This window comes from Spea bombifrons, chromosome 3 (genome assembly GCF_027358695.1).
Source record: "Spea bombifrons isolate aSpeBom1 chromosome 3, aSpeBom1.2.pri, whole genome shotgun sequence".
Taxonomy (NCBI): Eukaryota; Metazoa; Chordata; class Amphibia; order Anura; family Pelobatidae; genus Spea; species Spea bombifrons.
In genome coordinates this window covers 77,307,202-77,327,298 of record NC_071089.1, presented here as the reverse complement: position 1 = coordinate 77,327,298, position 20,097 = coordinate 77,307,202, and the positions used below count along the sequence as shown (strand labels likewise).

At 37.9% G+C, this 20,097-nt stretch overlaps 1 protein-coding gene across 1 annotated transcript; it reads left to right on the top strand.

Moving 5' to 3' along the window:
- Positions 1-811: 811 nt before the first annotated feature.
- LOC128484266 (elongin-A-like) lies at positions 812-19,829 on the top strand. Its single transcript, XM_053460597.1, has 11 exons — positions 812-895; positions 7,768-7,824; positions 8,961-9,079; positions 9,638-10,307; positions 11,451-11,553; positions 12,547-12,714; positions 13,330-13,427; positions 13,540-13,720; positions 15,982-16,105; positions 18,855-18,985; positions 19,619-19,829. Exons 1-11 carry the CDS (start codon positions 821-823, stop codon positions 19,678-19,680), a joined length of 1,788 nt encoding a protein of 595 aa, XP_053316572.1. The 5' UTR covers positions 812-820; the 3' UTR covers positions 19,681-19,829.
- The last annotated feature ends 268 nt before the right edge of the window (positions 19,830-20,097 follow it).

Here is a 20,097-nt window from a genome sequence, read left to right as displayed (position 1 = left end):
CTGCCCCATGCTCTGTGAGCCCTGCCTATACACCTGATTAGTCCTGCCCCATGCATTGTGTGCCCTGCCTATACACCTGGTTAGCCCTGTCTCATGCACTGTGAGCCCTGCCTATACACCTGGTTAGCCCTGTCTCATGCACTGTGAGCCCTGCCTATACACCTGGTTAGCCCTGTCTCATGCACTGTGAGCCCTACCTGTACACCTGGATAGCCTTGCCCTGAGAAGTTCACATATAATGATAGCTGGTGAACAATAATATCTCCCAGCTAAACATACTCTGCTGATAAATGGTGGCACCATCATAGATTCCACATTCTGGTTAGGATTAATTTCCTAGGTAGGGGCAGTTAAAATTATATTGATATTTCTAAATGACCCATTATTGTAGTTTCTCAAGGGATATTATTATGTGTATTATGTGCTACATACATTCCTGAATATATATATATATATATATATATATAGATATCTATATATATATATATATAGATAGATAGATAGATAGATAGATAGATAGATAGATAGATAGATATCTATATATATATATATAAATATATATATATATAGATATATATATATATATATGTGTGTGTCTCTAACATGATCTAAATAAATAATGAGAGACATAAGTGATTATATAGTAAAAGTATTGAAACACTCCTGGTCTTCAAGGGGTTAAATCAGTACTTTGGAATTATTCCAGTTCCAGCTCTTGTGTGGTCACTTATATAAGACTGTTATAGCGGCCAGGGGCCTGGCTGGATGAATGCTTGCAGACAGGTGGGAGACCCTAGCAGGGTGTGTCTAGCCTGCGAATATGGACACAAAGAGCGTAGTTCAGAGAGTCCAGCAGCTCAAAGAGCGCCTTAGCCATGCTCAGGATCCTAAAAAGGTATTGTATGAAAGAGCATACATAAGCTGTGGCGTAAAGGGCTGTCTTAAATCCAAATTATAACTTATTTTGTGGAGTATCCACGGGTCTGTGCTTATTATTAGAGTGTTTACATTGAGACTCTAGCTAGAGGTATTGTAGACAGGGAACAGGTGTTGAGCTTGATGACTGGGTCAGAAGGATCTGTTTGCGCTATCTATCTATCATTGCTTCCAGCTCTTCAAAATGTGACTTTGTTTAAAATGGTTTGGCTACCGCATGGCTTTACAGAGACTTTTGATGTTGTCTTGTAACTGTTTGTTATATCTGAGCAGTGTATTTAGAAGACTGTCTTCAGAACTTTATTAACGAATATGCTGATGTTTATAAATACATTATTGTGACTTTTAGGGCTGTGACGCATATACACCTCAAGCATTCTGAACACCTAGGAAGGGCCTCTGGGGAGAAAAAAATATATCTTGGAGGAAAGAGAGGAGAGATGTGATAGAAACATTTAAATACTTAAATTAGTTTAACAAAGTACAGGATAGGAATTTATTTCAGAAGAGGAGCAATATTAGAACGAAAGTGTAAAGCCTAAAATTAGAGGGTCAGAGGTTTACATGTAACGTAAGGATGTTTTATGTTCCTGAGAGGGTAGTAGCTAAATGGAAACTGTCTCCCAGCAGAAGCGGTAGAGACTAATACAGTGAGGGAATGTAATCATGCATGGGATAGGCATATGGCTATACTGTATCTAAGACAAGATCAATGACTGATTAAGGAAACATGTAGATTAGATGGGCCAAATGGTTCTTATTTACCATCGATTTCTGTTTCTAAGCGATAGGCATTTGGGGCCCAAAAAAAGGACTCTGGTATGGATTCATTTCCATGGTTTATGGATAGAAACTTAAAACGCAGTTCCACTGATGTGACAAATGTATAATATATGCCGTTTATTATGGAAACTTGCTAGTTACGTGAATGTTGCTACAAAAATGTTCAGGTTTACACACGCTCTTTAAATGAGTGCAATCAGAGGATTAATTGGCACAGGTGGATCCGTCAGTATGAGACATTAGATCTTTGCTTAGTTAGAAATCTTCATAGGGGAAAGCGTATAGAGGGCTCTGCTTTTAAGAGGCATTGTGTGTGTGTGTGTGTGTTACTGTATATCACCTGTCTTTGGTTTCATTTATTTCAGTTTTGCGTTACCCCTCCCCCATGCAAGCGTCCCAGTACCAAAAGATTTTGTTTTATAATCCATTATAAAAAAATTTAAAAAAATTGTTCTGGAGGTAAGAACCCTATTGGAAGAAGAAGAAACGTTTTTTTGCAACTCCCTCATAAATGATGTGCAGAAGTGGGGGGTAATAAAAAAAAAAAAAAAAAAAAAAAAACTTATCTTGAAACTATTTTTTTGGAGACTCCACTCTGTTTACTGTTTAAAATGCAATAAAGGTTGTGAAAATGCAATTAAAATATTTTTTATGCTTTTATTACTTTATTTTCAGACACCATATCTTTTTCTCCTCTTTCTCTCAGACACAAGATCAACGTGTCGGTGTTTAATTCACAGATGACTGAATTGTCATTTATTGCATGTGATTGATTTTCATAGCGATCATATAACTAAATAAAAATAATAATAATAATAATAATAATAATAATTAAAAAAAATCCTCCTGGTCTTCATAACTCTTAAGGCAACAACTGCACCCCCTTTTATTTTTTTTTTTTATTTTTTTTTTTTTAAATCTTGGGTGTTCCAGGCCTGTCTCAATCCAGAGGCATCCTTTGAACATCCCTCACCCAATTTGCATTGGGTTCGGGGATGTGATTGACAGGATCTGAGGTTTTAAGAATTATAACAAAGCTTTTTTGTTTTTTTTCCAGATTATTTTGCAATTTTTTTTTATTTATAATAAAAAAATAAACTTTTGAGCAAATACTGTAACAAGAATATCAAATGGTTTGACCTCATCTTCAGTGGGTTACAAGGTGAAAATTATACTGTTAAATTTACCATTCTTGAACAAAAAACAATCTCATCATGTTACATAATTAAATCATACAGATAAAATATTTATTCTGAACTTATCGTGAATGTCTTTTTAGTGACTCAACACCAGGGTAACGGTGTGTTTACAGACAGACAGGACCCCTCAAGTAGTTAGCCTGTCTAACCCCATTGCTAAAAAGCCAGGATACATAATAATATGGAAGCTGCTGTTATTTATTTGATTTATATAGCACCATTGTATTGTGGAGACATCCGACAGCAGGCAGAAAAGTAGGAAAGGTAAAGCAGATGTAGATGGGCACATTTGATCTCCCTTACCAGCCCATGATCTCCACTGTCTGCAAATTTGTGTAAAAATTGACTTGTATGTAATGATTCAGAGATGGCAAATCATGTCGACGTGCATTATGCAGGTACAACTATGTCCTTTTATTATGAGAAACTCAGTAGAATATGTGTAATGTATATTTAACTCCATGAGACTTCTTAAAGGTTCTCTTGCTTAAACATTGTATTAAGGGCAGGAGAAACTTGCTTTTCTTTTAAGAAGGGGGTTTGTTGGCCCTACATAGTGCATTAATTAATAACTTTTCACATCTTGTGTGGGGAAGTCAATGGGTTTTACTCACGGAAAAGGATATGGGAGAGCTGAATGGAGGATTATGCAGTCTATTCACCCAGAAGTGAACTGGTTGCATGACTTAGGGGTCGCCTTTAGGTTGCATGGTAACATCTACTGGTTGGTAAATAGACTAATATGTTGGAAAACAGGACTGTTGGATGCTACGGGGTAGCCTTTTTTGGCACTGTCCTACCAAGCTAACCCACTGTCCCACTTGTGGGGATCATGGAATCCTAGTCAGATGAGCTCCCCTCACAGGCAGAGAAAGTTCTGACCTCCCTTGCTGCCCTCACCTGGCCACTCCTCAGCATTCTGAGGCTGAGAACCCCTTTGTGGCTAGGGGTGATGTGTAGCCAACAAAGGTGCCCAGGTTTGGTTATGCGAAATATTAAGGGTATATAGGAGTCTTTAGATGTTGTACAGCTTCAAGATGTTTAGTATCTTGTACAATACTTTCAACTTATGCAAGTGTGTGTGATCAAAGCAACGCATATACATAAACTACAAATATCCAATGACATGGTAGTGCCAACCACTTAATGCCAGTCCAACATTTGTGCATCTGCAAGGAGATCAGTCTTCTGTGTCTCCAGGCTGACTGCTTCAGTGTCATGGCATGAGCTCTGGTATAATTTCCCAAACATGCCATCAGGCATTCCCTTTCAGTAGTTGTCAATGATGACACCCACTAGAAGGACTCGGGAGAGGTGTGTCTCTCATCGGCCTGGTTGATTGCAGTGCTGTTTACTGATCAAAGTATGATTAATATAGGAAAAAAGGGAGAAGCAAGGTTTACACAGTAATGGCGCCATGAACTTGTTAGAGATAAAGATGTTAAAATATGATCTTTTTGTAGATTAGTGTACTTATATCTATCTATCTCGCACATGCATGTGGGCGAACAGAATTAGACTCTCCTGTAACATAGAAAGTCCTAACGTAGCGGATTAGGGCTACTTTAGGAGCTTGTTTTGTATGTGCATGTGTTGGGCTTGGATTTTGAAACAATATTAAAAATTCTTACATGTAGGGTATGCCTTCTTGCAGATGATACAAATGTCTGCCACTGGGTAGACAGTTGCAGACGTTGGATGGAACAAGCCAAATAATTATAGTACATTAGAAGAATGGTTGAGAGTATAGCGGCAGCAGTTAAACGTAGATAAAGGTTATATAAAATGTTATATATGCCAGGGGTGTAACGAGAAACCACAGACCCCCAGTGCGAAAACTATCCCAGTGCCCCTCAACTTCACTAAAGTATATGTGCCACCTTTGCCCTGAGCAGCTAATCAGTGCCATACTAACCCAAATCTTTGTCCCCAAAAAGCTTGTCTGTGCCTCCTTTGCCCCTTGCAACATACACTTCTCATTGCAATGCACTCTCTCTATTACCACTTATATATACACATTCATGCTCACACACAAACACAAGACATGCACGTTCATGCTCACACAAGTATAGATATAGACATTCATGCTCCTCCTATGCATGCATACAAACCTACATACCCCCTACCTCCTGCCTGCATCTACTTACCTCTCCTGCAGCTTTAGGTCTGGTGCTTGCACACCATTTGTTACCCTGTCCTGAAACTGAGGCTGCTCAAACCCTTTCAACATTCATGAAGGGCCAAAAGCTGAATTGAATCTTTGCATCAATAAAAATAGTCAGAGTAGGTCAGACGAAAGGTATGAATCGATTTACTTCTTTTACTTTTTGAATTACAAAGCTTGGTTACACACATACCCTTCTGCCCCTGAACCTTGCAAATGTACCTAGCAGAATAAAAATCATCATAGTGTCAGTGTTAAAAAGGCAGTATATGATTTTATATCTGCCTATTGAAAATTGTGTGCATCTTATAAAGAAATGTGCCACCATACACAATATGGCATGGTTTTCATAATCAGACCCAAAAGTATGATGCACTTTTTTTTTTTAAACTCTTTAAAAATCTCTCTGAAAATTCATGTCACAAAATATAAGGCCAGATTTGTGAGGTCAGCCTGCTTCACCCAAGGAGCTAATGGCATGTGCACTACCCAATTATAGCCCAGTGTAAACTGAGCAGTCTATATCCCCTGGCATTCCCATACATAGCTTCTGAGCTCACTGCACACTCAGCCATTCCTAGAGAACAGGAGGCCCTTCCCATACATGGCTGTCAGTGTTTTACCCATCTCAGCCATGTCTGTTTTCATGTTACACAGCATCTAATAATAAAACATATGTTACGGTAGATCAGTATATTAAGCTATATTCTCCTAGCTGAATCTTCATATAACAAAGGAAGGTGTATAATCATATGATTGCTTGCATAAGGTTTACATGAGCTTACCATGACTAGTATAAAACAATGTCCGTAACTTTATATGCCCAGGAGAAACGGGATACATTCACTTTCCAGTTGGTGCAATTACTCAAAAAGAATTCTCATGTTTGCTGTAGGAAATAGATGTATTTAAGGTAGATGGTTGTATTTTGAGATTTAAGGTATATATCGGACCCAATGTGTGTATATAATTAGTGCCTTGCGAAAGTATTCAGACCCATTGCATATTTTGCAAAGGATAGACTTTAAAATTAAAAAAAAAAAAAAATACAGAAGTTTTCGAAACTGAAACCCAAAACCGATTGTAAAGAGAAATGAAATACTTATATAAGTATTCAACACCCACGCAATATTTTGCCAGGGCCAGCTATTGCTGCAGTAATTGTTGGGGTAAGTATGTGCCAGGTTTGGACACAGTGTCAGAATGATTTTCAGTCTACTCTTTTTAGATTTGCTCCAGGTTGTTTTGACATTTCTTGTGGAGGGCATTTTTCAAATAGTGCCATAGTTTCTCAGTGGGATTGAGGACTTTGGCTAAATCACTCTAGGACACGCACCTTTTTTGTTCTTGAGCCGCAGTGATCCTTTGGTATTGCTTTGGATAAGCAAACTGCCGAAAGGTGATCAAACCCCCCCCCCCCCGTTTTGGTGGACTGAAGCAGACCAAGCTTTATTACAAGCACCAGAGATATGGTCAAATAAATTTTTGAGTAACTTTTTTTTTATTTTTTAGAACTGATATGGTTGCATGGCACATGGCCAAAATGGTTACTTCACTTACAGCTACTGAACTCTGTTGTTGTTGGCCTCTTCTTGGCCAAGGTCTGTTTGAGTGTTGAGAAAGTTTTGAGAGATTCTTTTCTTGGCAGTGTCCAATGCGGTGACTCGTCTCCCACTTCCTATTTGATCTATCTGTCTCACCAGTGTATCCAAGCACTTGGATTTTTTTTTTTTACTACATTCCTGTTTTATGCAGTTGTACTACTTTAGCCTTAATTTCTGTTCTTTGGGTCTTACGGTTTCCTTCAGATCATCAGCCTGAACAATGATCAGTGAGGTTTCTCTTGTGAAATTTGAAGCTTCAATGGGTCACAGGTGGAGGTCAATGTGGCCAAAGGTGACCATGTCCTTGTTAGGACCCCTTCTTTGCTCTAGACACCAAAGAAATTGATAAGGTGTCTGAATACTTGTGTGATAATGTGTATGTATTTAAGACCTAAGAATACACAAACTCTAGTTTTTCAAAACTTAAGTCTATACCCCATTCAGCTGCATAACTGGAACCAAGAATTTGATCTGAAAAGTGTTATTTATACGACAATAAAAATGGATATTCTAAATGCTATTTAAAAAAGTCTCCTAATTTGAGTAAGTGAAACCAGCACCTTTTTAATGTAGAGTATCATGCATGGATATTACCGTAAATGTAATCCTAATACACACACATAACTGCCCCTATCTTTGACAAAAAATGTTTTTATTTAATATTGTTCCAATAAATGTCCTTTATCTCCAGTTCTAGAGGCTGACGTTGTTAATTATGTAATATTTTGGACAGCTTTTTCAGCCCAGACAACACACTGAACTGGTTCTGTATGCTAATGAATGTTAAGTTCTATAAAGATGTTTCTATAAAACATGTTGGTGCACAGGTTGTTTCTTTATAGAACGTACAATGTTTGAGCGATTAAACAGTAGCCTATGCAAGAAACGCCGTTTCTAATGCTGTGGTTGGTGAAACGGCCCCATAATTCTCTGCTGATGGGCTGCGATACAAAAGATTGGAAGCTCTCCAGAGCAGAGTCTCGCATATATGCCATTGAGAAGGTGTGCTTGATGTACTGATTTACCTGAAAGATGAAACCTTGTGACATAATTTGTCGGCTTGCATTTTGCTTCCCCGTAGATTTCCAAAGCCCTAAGAAGCTTGCAAGAGCTTGACATCTCTCTGGAAATCCTTGTGGTAGGTGGCTTACAACTACTTGCAGAATGTTTTGGCTTAAAAACTTAGTTGTGTTCTCTTTAATTGGAAAACTGCATTATAACTATAGATGACTTTTTAGGGTGTTGCACATGTTATGTACAAAGTACAAGTATGAAACTATGAGTAGTTTCTATAACTTTGTATTTTGTAAAGCTCTTTTTACACTCTAATGCATATGATAGGTGTGTGGGCCCATTTTGCAAATGCATGGGGGATTCTGCATTCCTCTCCCCAGCTAAATGCTCTCTAGGAGATGTCCTTGGCCAAATGCCTCTCCCTGCACGGGCTGTCTCTGGTGAACACTGCATGCAGGGCTCTGTTTAGGCATCAGCGCACGTGTAATTGTCTTCCCACTGATTTCAGTGGGAGTATCTTCCTGCCACTTATTGGCCACTTAAGCTGTCAATCAGCGATGGAAACATACTCCCATTGATTGCATTGGAAATACTCTACTGCCACTGATTGAGATTTTAGGGAGCCATTCATTGTCAAGAAATTTCAGATCGTGGAGAAAGAAAGCCGATTTTGCAGCATGGCTCGAACTCCTGTGTCAGGTAAGTGTCTGTCATTTTGGAAGAATTAATATTATACTAGGGGTGTCGGACATTACTGTCCCTTTGAAATAGTGACTATGGCAACCAGTGGACTGCCCATGATGACTGTTCTACCTTTAAGTCTTTGCACTAAAATTGGATCTTTAGACATAACCTCTAGGATTTGATAGCAATTTATTTTTTACTTTTACATTTTTCTTGGTAGTTGTTCCACAGTACTTTAAAAGGGTAATCCTCCACTGTTTAAAGAAATACAATTGGTGGTTATAAAATGTAATTGCTTGCTGGCTAATCACTGTGAGTAAAGTATATCACAGATGTTGGTTTGGTTTTGGAAAATGGATCAGGTTTCCACTAGCTGTGGCATTTCCTGCCCAAACCACCCATATATTAAAAGGCTGCTTGGATTTATATTGTGTTCAGGGCATGGCTCTGCTGGAAATGTAATGCTGGCAGACATTATCAATAGAAGGTGAAAAAACTGAACTCTTTGTAGAACATGTCTTTGTTAGGACGGTATGGATTAAGCTTTTAAAGACCTTTTCCCTGCCACCTCTGCAGGAAACTGGGATTGGGAAAACTGTGAACAGTTTTCGGAAACACTACGACGTGGGAGATGTTGCAAGATCAATTGTTCTTCAATGGAAGAAGCTGGTTCCTGAAATTAAAGAACCTCAAGTGTAAATACTGCAATGCTGCATTATTTAATGTACCTTCTCTGTCACTTAGATCTTATTGTTAATTTAGATAAGGGTGGAAAACTTTCATCCGCTAAAAAAAAAAAAAAAAAAAAAATTCTCCATAGTATAGGTCTGCGATAAGTGGTATGAAAGGGTAGGGCAACAAGATAGCTCTTAAGTACCCAATAGGAAGTGTGTAATTAAATGGGGACCCTTATAAAACAATTTATCAGGTCAGCCTAAATGCAGGTTTCTTGTCCTGTTTTTTTTTTTTTTGTTTTTTTGTTTCTTACCGGTGGCGATTCTTAACTATATGTTGCTCCTGAATGGAGTGATATCCCAACCTGCAACAAATACGGTATTATTTTAGAGGATGCCAGTACACCAAGGAAGTAGCAATGGATTGGGTGGATGTAAGTCTTACAAGTGTTGGCACATATTCAAACTATTTATTTGACTTTGGTCCCAAAGATGCTATACTGTATGTATTATACATTATGCTTTTACACTTATTATTTTTTTATTATAAGATTAATTATAAACCTGTCTTAATTTCAGTGACCAGAAACTGGAAAAGCATGATAAAAAGATTACAGAAGACAAGAAGGTAGCCCATTCTATGTCCAGAGAGAAGAATGAAGGTGTATCAAAAGCTAGCAATCAAACTAAGTCATCTAAGTCAGAAGAAAGCAGCACACAAAAAAAGACACACCAACATAAAGCGAAGTCTGAGAAAACAATTAAGGTAGAAGGAAAACCCCCTGATAAATCAAAGAGTCATTCTAGCTCTAAAGACAAGGATTCAAGAAATTTGGATGGTGAAAAGAAAAGGTCAGAAAAGCATTCTTCCTCAACCCCCATGGAGAAGGAAAAGAAACCTTCCCCAAAAGAGGAAGGCAAACAATGTGACAAAAACAGTCAGAATCAAAAGAGCAAAGTTCTAGACAACCATTTCAAACAAAGCTTAGAGAAGAATAAAGATGGAAAAAATTCTGATGAAGATGACTCTGGTGTCCCTACAATGTCCTTTGAATCTTACCTTAATTATGATCAAGTTTCAAATAAAAGGAAAAAGAAACAATGTTCCTCAAGCGAGCCACCTAGAAAAATCCAAATTTGTAAGCAGTATTGCAATGTGCAGTTATCAGTGGTGGAAACTCCACCTGCCTCTGCCAACCCTGTAAGCATAGAAGTCAAGTTAGAAACCGATGATGCTCCTGTGAAGGAGGTGAGCCTTGTACTTCCATGTTCGGTACCTAATGGCTTTCTGTGATGTTTAGGGCTGGATTAACCAAGGGCCACAATGAGCAATTGCTCCAGGGTCCTGGAGCAGTAGGGGGCCTTGAAACTCCCATTTTGTTGGATTTGTAGTAGGTCCACTGCTGTCATAAACTGTGCTGCTTGTGAGGTCTGGATTAATACGAGGTACTGTCAGACACTACCAGTGGAGAGCAGGCTCTACAGCGGGTTTGTATATTACCTGATTAATCCAGATCCAGCACCTCTCTCCCAGTGTCCACCTGCATCCAGGCAGGAAGTGTGAGAGGGCTTTACATGACTGTGGTAAGATTCAATCTTCTTCCCTTATTTTGTTGTCCTCCCTGTCTTTTCTCTCTGTTACATCAGCTTGTGTCCCCAGTAACAGGCTGTGCAGGAGCTTGTATCCTGCTGGTGAGAGGACTGAAGGGCCCCAGACAACAAGAAGCATCCAAGTTCAATGGCTGATTTCAACAACCAATTTAGAAGTGCCTAGTTTTTTTCACCTCTGTGTTGTGAGGTATATGTAATATTATGTTGTGCCCCAAATTCTAATCTTTTGTCAGCTGTCCTGAAATGGGACCGTCTTGATCAGTAGTTTAAGTGCCACTTGCTAACAATCCTCTTTAGTTGCACATTCAGTGCCTATTTTACAGATGTTCTGTGGCTAGGCTTTAGATGCCAATGTGATGCCAATGCTTAATATGAACAGTGTGTAGTATCTTGAAGGAAAGTAGAGGAATCTTCAATAAGCTTTTTTTTTAATTTTATATTAAGAATGCTTTATTTGTGTTAAAGGAAAAATTGTTGGCCAAAAGAAAAATGGGGCCCCCTTGTATTAGTGCCCCAGGCCTTGGTGATGCCTCTTGTTGATACCTAGTACCCTCTCAAAATTGGATGTTTTAGTATATTAGTTGAATATTACACATACCCCCATTCTAATTAGCACCTCAATGTCATCTCATTGATGCCGCAATGTCATCTCATTGATACTATATATCCCTTGAAGTCCTTAGCATGCCTTTGTTCTAACTCTAAATATTTTGAGGAGGTGCAAGTTGTCGCTAGATGTTGTAGCTAGGTACATGTTCATAACTTTTTGTTTTGTTTTCAGCTCAAGACAAACTCATTGGCAGATTTACTCAATCTTCCACTTCCTAAAGTATTGCCAGATTATTCTGTACTTTCTTCACCACCTCACACCGCTGATAATAAACGTAAGATAAATGTAATAACTTTTAGGTTATACAAATCTGAAATGTATGTGCTTGCAAAATGAGTGGCAGTCTTAAATGGTCGCCTAATGAATACAGTGCAGCTGAACTCTATTCATCAATCCTGTATATTCTCTTCACACTGAAACCGAACTGATAATATAATATTCTGCAGCTAGCATATCTTTTATGGTAATTGTCTACCCAATTAGAGGGTCTTGGCTTTAAATGCAAGATTGGCCTGCATACTAGGTTTTACAGTCTGCCTCGTGCCCTTAGCAGGACATGATCTCCCTATAAACTGTCTAAAACTAACATGAAATATCCACGCATTCACACTTGTAATACATGTATCGTACCAATGTTCCCTAGTTACAGTAACCAACTATAGTGATGGTTTGAAAATAGAAATATACTACTAAATGCTCTGCTGAATGGAATTTGTAATGAAATACAGCATTAGAAACATCATTGCCAGAAATAATTTTTTTGTTTCTAAAATGTCAGATTGTTTTGTTGAAAATTCATTTTGACACAAGCAGGTACTGATTGTTGCCAGAGCAACTGATGAGTCTTATATGTGATTAAAGCTGTAGAGGAAATAATACAATTACAGCTTTAACATTTATTTGCCTAAATGAAAGAATAAACGTATAATAGACCTGTGGCGTGATGAGCATAGCTTGACAAAACCTGCATATGGTGTGCAGATGTGTTAATAAAGGGTTATTTACAGTTTTATTTAGCAGTTTATCATGCTAACGTATAGACATTTTCTCAATCTTCTAGAATATAATCCAGTTTTAGAATATTTGCATGCTCCTATTTCCCTATATCTAATATTAAGTAACTTTAAAAGGACATCTTTTCAAACACTACACAAAAGACACAAACCATACTGGCCCATATGTGTTCCTCAATGCAATATAACCCAGCAACTATAACGTTACTGGCTGTTAACTGAGTTACTTGGAAAATTCTCTATTTTCTCTTTAGCCTATGTTCCAGATGCTTTGGCCAACACTGGATGTGAATCAAATGGCTTTACTGGACGCAGATTAAACACTAAAATGTTGGTGTACTCCGGATCAAAGACCATTTACCTTCCAAAGATGCTTACATTATATGAACAATGTATACGTGTTCTTCAAAATAATGTTGACTGTGAGTACTTGACATACATTCTACGTTCTGTGCATTATTATTCATATTAATGGAAAATTGAGGTGTAACTTTGCTTAAGCAGGAATTACAATAGCTATCATGTTAGAGTTCATTAGAATCGTATGTGTGATTTCAGTAGATGACTAGTTGCCATTGAGTATCTTAAATTGAAAAATAATGTACTAAAAGGAATACCTTCGTTCTGTAGATTGTTGTACAACTAGAAGTATGTTTGACTTCAAAGATTGCCTGCTTCTGGAGCTTTACATGCTACACTTTATCCCTGTAGCAAGAACAGCTGTTTGTGTTAATTAAGAAATCCCCCTCTGTATTTGAAGATGGACTTCATAGAAGCTTGCCTGTTCCATGAAGGCCACATTTATTCATCCCATCACCTTGGCAATTTACGCTTGCCTGCAGAGCCACGTTTGGTACTAAAAGTAAAATTTGAAATAGACACAGTCACCGCTTACAGACCTGTTCAGGGGTAAACAGACTCTGTTATTACATTTTAAATGGGTTGCATTGGCACCAACTTGTCCACTTGAATGCAGTTATTTTGTAATGTTTTACAAACAACGTTTATGATTTTAAAAACGTAATTTACTTTTATAGCCATCCAAGAGGTTGGTGGAGTACCATTTGAAATCCTAATGCCTGTTCTTGAGCGCTGTACTCCAGAACAGCTAAGCCGGATTGAAGAATGCAATTCGGTATGTGTCCTTTGTCCCAATATACCACGCTGTGTACACAATGTGTGGTATAGCACACTTAAGCCTGGAAATAAAGATCACAAATGCTTCTTTTATTTGTTATCCTTGCAAGGCCTTCATTGAAGACTCTGGGGACTTATGGAAAAAGCACTGTGAAAGGGACTTCAGAGGCCAAAAGCTTCTTGAATATGAGTCATGGCGTGAGATGTACATAAGACTTTTCACAGAGAGAGAGGAAAAGTTAAGGATGATAACTCAAAACATCAGTTCTGCTCATTCTGGAAAACCAAAAGGTATTCAAATGTTATTCATGTGTATATGCTGTAGTTTGCATAGTGCCTTTTTGTCTTAGTAGTACATATCAGTAGGAACAAAGAAAAATGCATATTTATTATGGTATGTGGGGAAGATTTTTTTTTTTTTTTTTTTCTTTTTTGCCGGATCTCGAATTACCCCATTGATCTGAGATTACACGCTGAATATATTCACCTGATCTGCTTTCCTAGTTAATGTGTACCACAAGAGCACTACTGTGATACATTTTTTTTTTTTTTTTTTGTGTATGCTCAGTACTGTTTAAGACCATACTTTGTGATTTATTTTTTTAAATTGCACTCGCACACACACATTATACGGACAAAACTATTGGGACACCTGACCATTATACCTACAGGGACTTTGATATTGCATTCTAAATACACCGCTTTCCAGGAATTGCCACCTTATGTCTAACTGGTTTAAAGCTAGAATATACCACTGCTTGCATAACAAGCAGTCGGCAAAACCTGCAGTATTTACTTCCCTACCTTGAACTTCCTGTCTCCAAAAGGCAGTAATCATGGATGGATTGTAATACCATAATGCTGCTTGGAGTAAGTTAGGTGGAGTCAGGCAATAACATGTTACCCAGTGGCCATGCTGATGACAATATACAAGAGAGTTTTTGTAAATAGCAGTGGAATAATACTATTGACAGTTTCTCTTGGTTAGAGAGAGTTACTATTTTATGGTCTGTTATTTCAAGTAATATAGATATTATATAGACTTCTGCATTCGTATGAATTACAATTTTAACAAAATCTACCAATTATGTCAGTTTGTACAAATCTCTGAAAACAAGGAGGGGACCCCCCAAGGAACAGCTCTGAATCATAGTTTAAATGTTGATGGTTTCTTTGCTTGCCCTCATTCACTCTCACACTCTCTAAATTGTTCCCTCCCTACAGGCTGTTACCTAGTGACTTTTACATCCATTGAATCTAAGTGTTCTGTTAATATGTACAGTACTATCAGGCCCAGGCTACACCGCACCATTACACAAAACCGCTCCCAGTAGTTTAAATCGTATGAATGATTTAAGAGCGTTTTAGTAATTGACACTTAAAGATCATGCAATACGACAGACAGTAGAACACTTAGATTCAATGGATGTAAAAGTCACCAGACGCACTATAGCATTTAAACGGCATCAATCAGCAGTTGATGGGTTGTAGTATCGTTACTCTGAAAGTCCAACATAAGGGTCTCACGGTAAACTGGCAAAATCCACAGTGATAAACCCTTACTAAAAAAAAACAAAATTCACTGAAAACACACAGAGAATTGGATGAAAGATTGTTTTCTTTTTTAATTATGCAGTCAATGCAGTGTCATTGATGGCGTCAGTTAACTGTAGAATAAGTTCTGATGTGTTTTCATCACAGGCTGCATGGACATCTATGAAAGTGTTTTTATCACAAGCAGTCTCTTGAGTCATATTATGTACAGTATATCAGGCCAAGCACCACATTGCCATGCAGTGACACTTAAATATTGCACAATGCAGCAGATACAACTTCCACAAAAGGGCAGAGGAAGAGGGTATGTGATGAGCCTCCGCCCTTCTGCCACAGTTCACCAGGAGGCCAGAATAATGACAAATTTGCTGAAAAAGAAATGCATTTCTGCACATCCCTTTCTCCGTGAAATTATCTGTATTCTTCTGGCCTCTCTGTGGACTTCTGCAAAATGACATACATATGGGATAGCCTCTCCCCGTTCTGCCAATCGGGGGGGCTCCACCCTTTTGTAGAAGTTCAGAGAGGCCATGTCCCAGTTGTCCATGGTGACATGTGAACAAGAAAATGCAAGAGCAGAATAATGCAGCAAAGAGACTTCCTATTGGGTAATGTAAGCTCCACCCTCATGTCTGGAGTTATTTTCAACTTCTGACTTTGTGAATGCTATTAGGTTTACTGATAACTTATTATATATAAATCTAGATCAATTCTGGGAAATAAATTCAGAGCCTAACGGCACCTGGATGCAGTAGTTTGTTTTGATTCTGTTGATTCCATTTGTACCATACTGCCTTAGTAGGTAACCCCATGATGATGGGGCAAATCGTGACATTAATTCCTTGTACAAAGGTAAGATACTCTAACTTAAAAGGGGCGGTTTCTCTTGCATCTGGCTTTTTTTTTTTCTTTTTTCTTTTTTCTTGAATTCCTACTTTTGTGATATAATTTTACGTTTAAAATAAACATTAGCATTAACTTTACATTGTACCCTGTAGGTCGCCAAGTAAAACTGGCTTATATACACGGTGTAGCAAAACCTCCTCATTACATTCGTCGAAAGCAAGAGATCCATGGAACAGCTGGACTTATTCTACCACCTCATCCTCCAGATAAATACAAGTGAGTCTAAAATTCAACAGTGGTTTGCTATGACTGTCCACAGGGTTTTTGTGTTTAAAAAAAATAAAGTATTTTAAATTTCAAATTTCCAAAGAAATGATCTGTAAGAAATAAGGTGGCTGAGAGAACAAACGTTGTTGGATTAAGTGAACCTTTTTCCCCCTTGTACATGGGCAAGCTCTCAATTGCCTTGAATAAATGCGTATGTAGAGACCTAGTGTTAACTGACACGTTTGCAGACCGTTTCCTGATAAGAGAATGAACTACTTCAGTGGGTAGTAGATGGTATAGTTCTAACTGTTTTAGTTTGAAGGAATGACCCTGTCCTTTTTAACCTAAGAACACCTCATTATATGCAGGGTTGTATTTAAAGTGCAGCCCTTACTGCCGCCATGTCTTTGCGCCCACTGTTGAGCACTGGAATATGTGTAGCTGTCCCACTCTCGTGGACATCATGGGCCATTTGAGGAGATCCTCAGCCAAGCAGTAAAATGGATGTCCATCCCGTTGCAGCATAGATATCCACTAGAGCTCCCACGTAGCCACCTTGCAGTGCTGTGAAGCTTTGAGTAAGCCTCTGGGTCCGCCTACTGTCTTTTGGCTACACCCCCAAATACAGGTGTCTCGATTTGAACACCTGAAACATTATGTAGTCTGTGTCCTCACAGGTCTACTATGGAATAAAATGAGAAAGGGGCAGCATTCTTGGGTAGCACATGGATATGGAGATAAGTGTCCTCACCCCTCAGCTATACAATACATGGAAACAATGGGGATGTCAATACCTTGGTAAAAGAAATGGGCACCGTAAGTTTCTTTAAGATGAAACTCCTTAAATCTTAATCACTTGAGAGGATGTTGTTTAAGTCCTGCGGGATCTTTTTTTATTTCACTCCCTCTACCACGTTTAGCACACTAATTATGACCCCAGGAAATGTGTGCTACAGAAATACGTATTCATAAGCATGTCAATTTTGTTTGCTGTTATGGGTGTGTTTCAGAACGTTGTAAAGGTTGGGAGGGATAAGTGAATGCTGTTTTAGGATACCTAGCAGTATTTAACCATAAACTATTTTAGTTGTGTAACTGAAGTATGAAACCTAAGCCTGCAATGCCAGTGAATATATGAGCTGCCTGCTGCTGTCAGTCAAGCTCGCATGTTCTTGTGACGCACTTTAATGTTTGTTTTCGATCATGTATAAACTCCATTCACCTTGTGGAAATCAAACAATTACTATGTGTTTCTGTACTGGGCTTTTGTTCTGACCCACAAAGATGACAACAATGGGTAAATAGTGCTGTACAGGGGCATTGCTAGGTCTCCAAAAGATCCGGTGTTGGAGCCCACAGCATATTGGATAGTGGTGGAGTCCACTTTGGGAGTAGTCACTGGGCACACTGCACATATAACGTATTTAAACAAATATTTGCAAAACATTCCTAAATTAACAATTCCCATTTTCTTAATTTCCAACAACCTCTGATATAGACAACAGAGTATATCTGCTTTAGCCAGTTTTAACTCTATAATATGTACATAAGGATTTGTCCTAGCATCCAGATTGCATCTACATGACTTACCCCACACTCACAGTGGTTTTTCTCTTGACCCCCCCCACCTCCCATTATCTTCCCTTTTTTTTTTTTTTTTTTTTTTAATCAGCTCTCCATTTAATGTTTAGCACTTCTCTTTATCTCTCCGCTTTCTCTTCGATTCCTTCTCATTATTTCCAACTTTCTCTTTAGCATCTTTCTTATTATCGCTCCTCCTTTCTCTTTATCTTACCTTCCCCCCCCCCGGTCTCTTTCTGTAGATCTCTCCTCCTGTTTCTCTCCATTTTTTCCCCCTACCTTACACTTTTTCTTTTATCACTCTATCTTTTGTTTGATCACCCGTTCTCATATCTCCACTATTTTTATTTCCTATCTTCCATTTCTCTTTATCTCTCCCCTTTGTCCCCATGCATGTATGCACCCTTCATTCGGGGCTACAAAGTTGAGACGCTGTGCTCCTGATGCTGTGTATCTGTGTTGTTATGCAGGATGCGTGCATAAGAACAGCCCCTGGGGGAATGTTTTTTTATGATTTAAGAGACTCCTGGTCAACCCTGTTCTAACTTGAATCCAATATATTGGAATAATTTACCTTTCAGTATGTGCATATGACTAACAGTGAAGGTATTTTAGGTGTCACGGAAACATGTAGTAACGTTTCTAGTTGTTTTAATGATAAGTTTTAGGTGGTATGGGGTTGTAATGGATGAGAACATGTATATTTATATGTAGGATAGTCTTAATAACCTAATGTATAAATACCTTTTGAGTCACAACTATTGCACCCAGTAATATTTATTTATCAAGGAATACAATAAGGCTTTGGTAATCCAGAACCTGATACTTGATACTGTACCTACGATTACTTCAGCAGGCACTTACTTACTGTTATGTTATACAAAGGAGAAGGGTAAAGAAGTTGTTTTCTAGATAAAGAATGGGCATGATTCAAGTGATTCAATCTCATTCTTTTCTTGTTCTATACTAGGTTTACATGGCCATGTAGAGAATTGGATATTGCCTAATTCTCATGATAGAGAAAGGGTTTAATCTGTGGTGTGAAAATACTTTCTTTACCCAAATTAACTAAGCAGTGAGTTGAGATTAAACTAATCTTCTGGCAGAAAGAATTATTGTGGATTCGCACTTTATAATTCATAGTCAAAAGCATGTTCTATTTTTCATTCACAATCAGACTGCAAAAATTTGAACACAGGGACAAGTCCATCCCCCCAACCAATCAAAGCACATCTACAAACAGTGGACTGCCTATTAATAATGGCCATTCGAGTGGACCAAGTCAAGACCCAAAAAAAACTGTAAAGAGTAAGTATGTGTATATATATAAAAAAAAAAACAAAAAAAACCCACAATGGAAAATCTATAGGGTTGTTTAGAATATTAGATGTGTGTGTATGTATGTATGTATCTGTGTATATATATGTGTGTGTGTGTGTATATATGTATGTATGTGTATATATATGTGTGTGTGTATATATATATATATATATATATATATATATATATATATATATATATATATATATATATATGTATATATATATGTATGTGTATGTAATGAGTGATAGGTTTGTTCTCTTAAATTAGAAATTCTACATGGCATGCTACAGTGTTGAACAAAAATTTACTCTGTCCTCATTCTGAAACCATGATTTGGTCCTGATGCATCAGTACACAAAAAAAACTGTCTCTTCAATTATCCTGATGTTTTATTGCTTTGGCAAAATCAGGGCCCTTTGTGCCTGTTGCCCTGCAAAGCCTTCTCATCCAGGCAAATGTTTAACCCAAGTGGAATTTTTCTAAGCTGCAAAGCATGCATTATACCACCTGCAGACAAATATGAATGTGCACATTTTTAATAATAAAAAAAAATAATGTGAATATTGACCTTTATTGATGTAGAGAACAAATGTAATATAATTTCACTTTCCTCTTTAGGAATTGCACCAATGATGGCAAAAACTATGCGGGCTTTCCGAAACAGAGTGGGACCAAGATAAATGTCTGAAAATCTAGTTTCAAAATCAAATATTTCAGTTGCTTTTTCTTTGTTTTTTTTCTTTTTCTTTCATACCAAGCTTATCTATCAATTCAGTGCTTCGGTAATCTGTGTATACAATAATTTATACAATTAATAAAGTATCGAAGACCTAAAATTGTTTTAGCAATAATGGAGCTGAATATAATGCAGAAACCTCACAATATAGTTATCTAGTTCAACTGACTTACTACATCACGTGCGGTCACAATTAAGTGTCTGATGCAGGTAGACTTGATATCTAAATCCCGTAAGGTGCAACTACGTGTGTGATAAAGTAAAAGGACCCCTCCTCCAGTTTACCAACCCCTTATTCTGATGTGTCGCTATTGCTTCGTACACAACACTCGGATCACAGATCACTCAGCTTTACCAGAAT

Bases quoted from the DNA above. Each gene is read 5' to 3' on its own strand.
- LOC128484266 (XM_053460597.1), top strand. From the start codon at position 821: ATGGACACAAAGAGCGTAGTTCAGAGAGTCCAGCAGCTCAAAGAGCGC. The intron at 10,308-11,450 runs GTGAGCCTTGTA...TTTTGTTTTCAG, and splicing joins ATGATGCTCCTGTGAAGGAG to CTCAAGACAAACTCATTGGC. The intron at 13,721-15,981 runs GTATTCAAATGT...TGTACCCTGTAG, and splicing joins TCATTCTGGAAAACCAAAAG to GTCGCCAAGTAAAACTGGCT.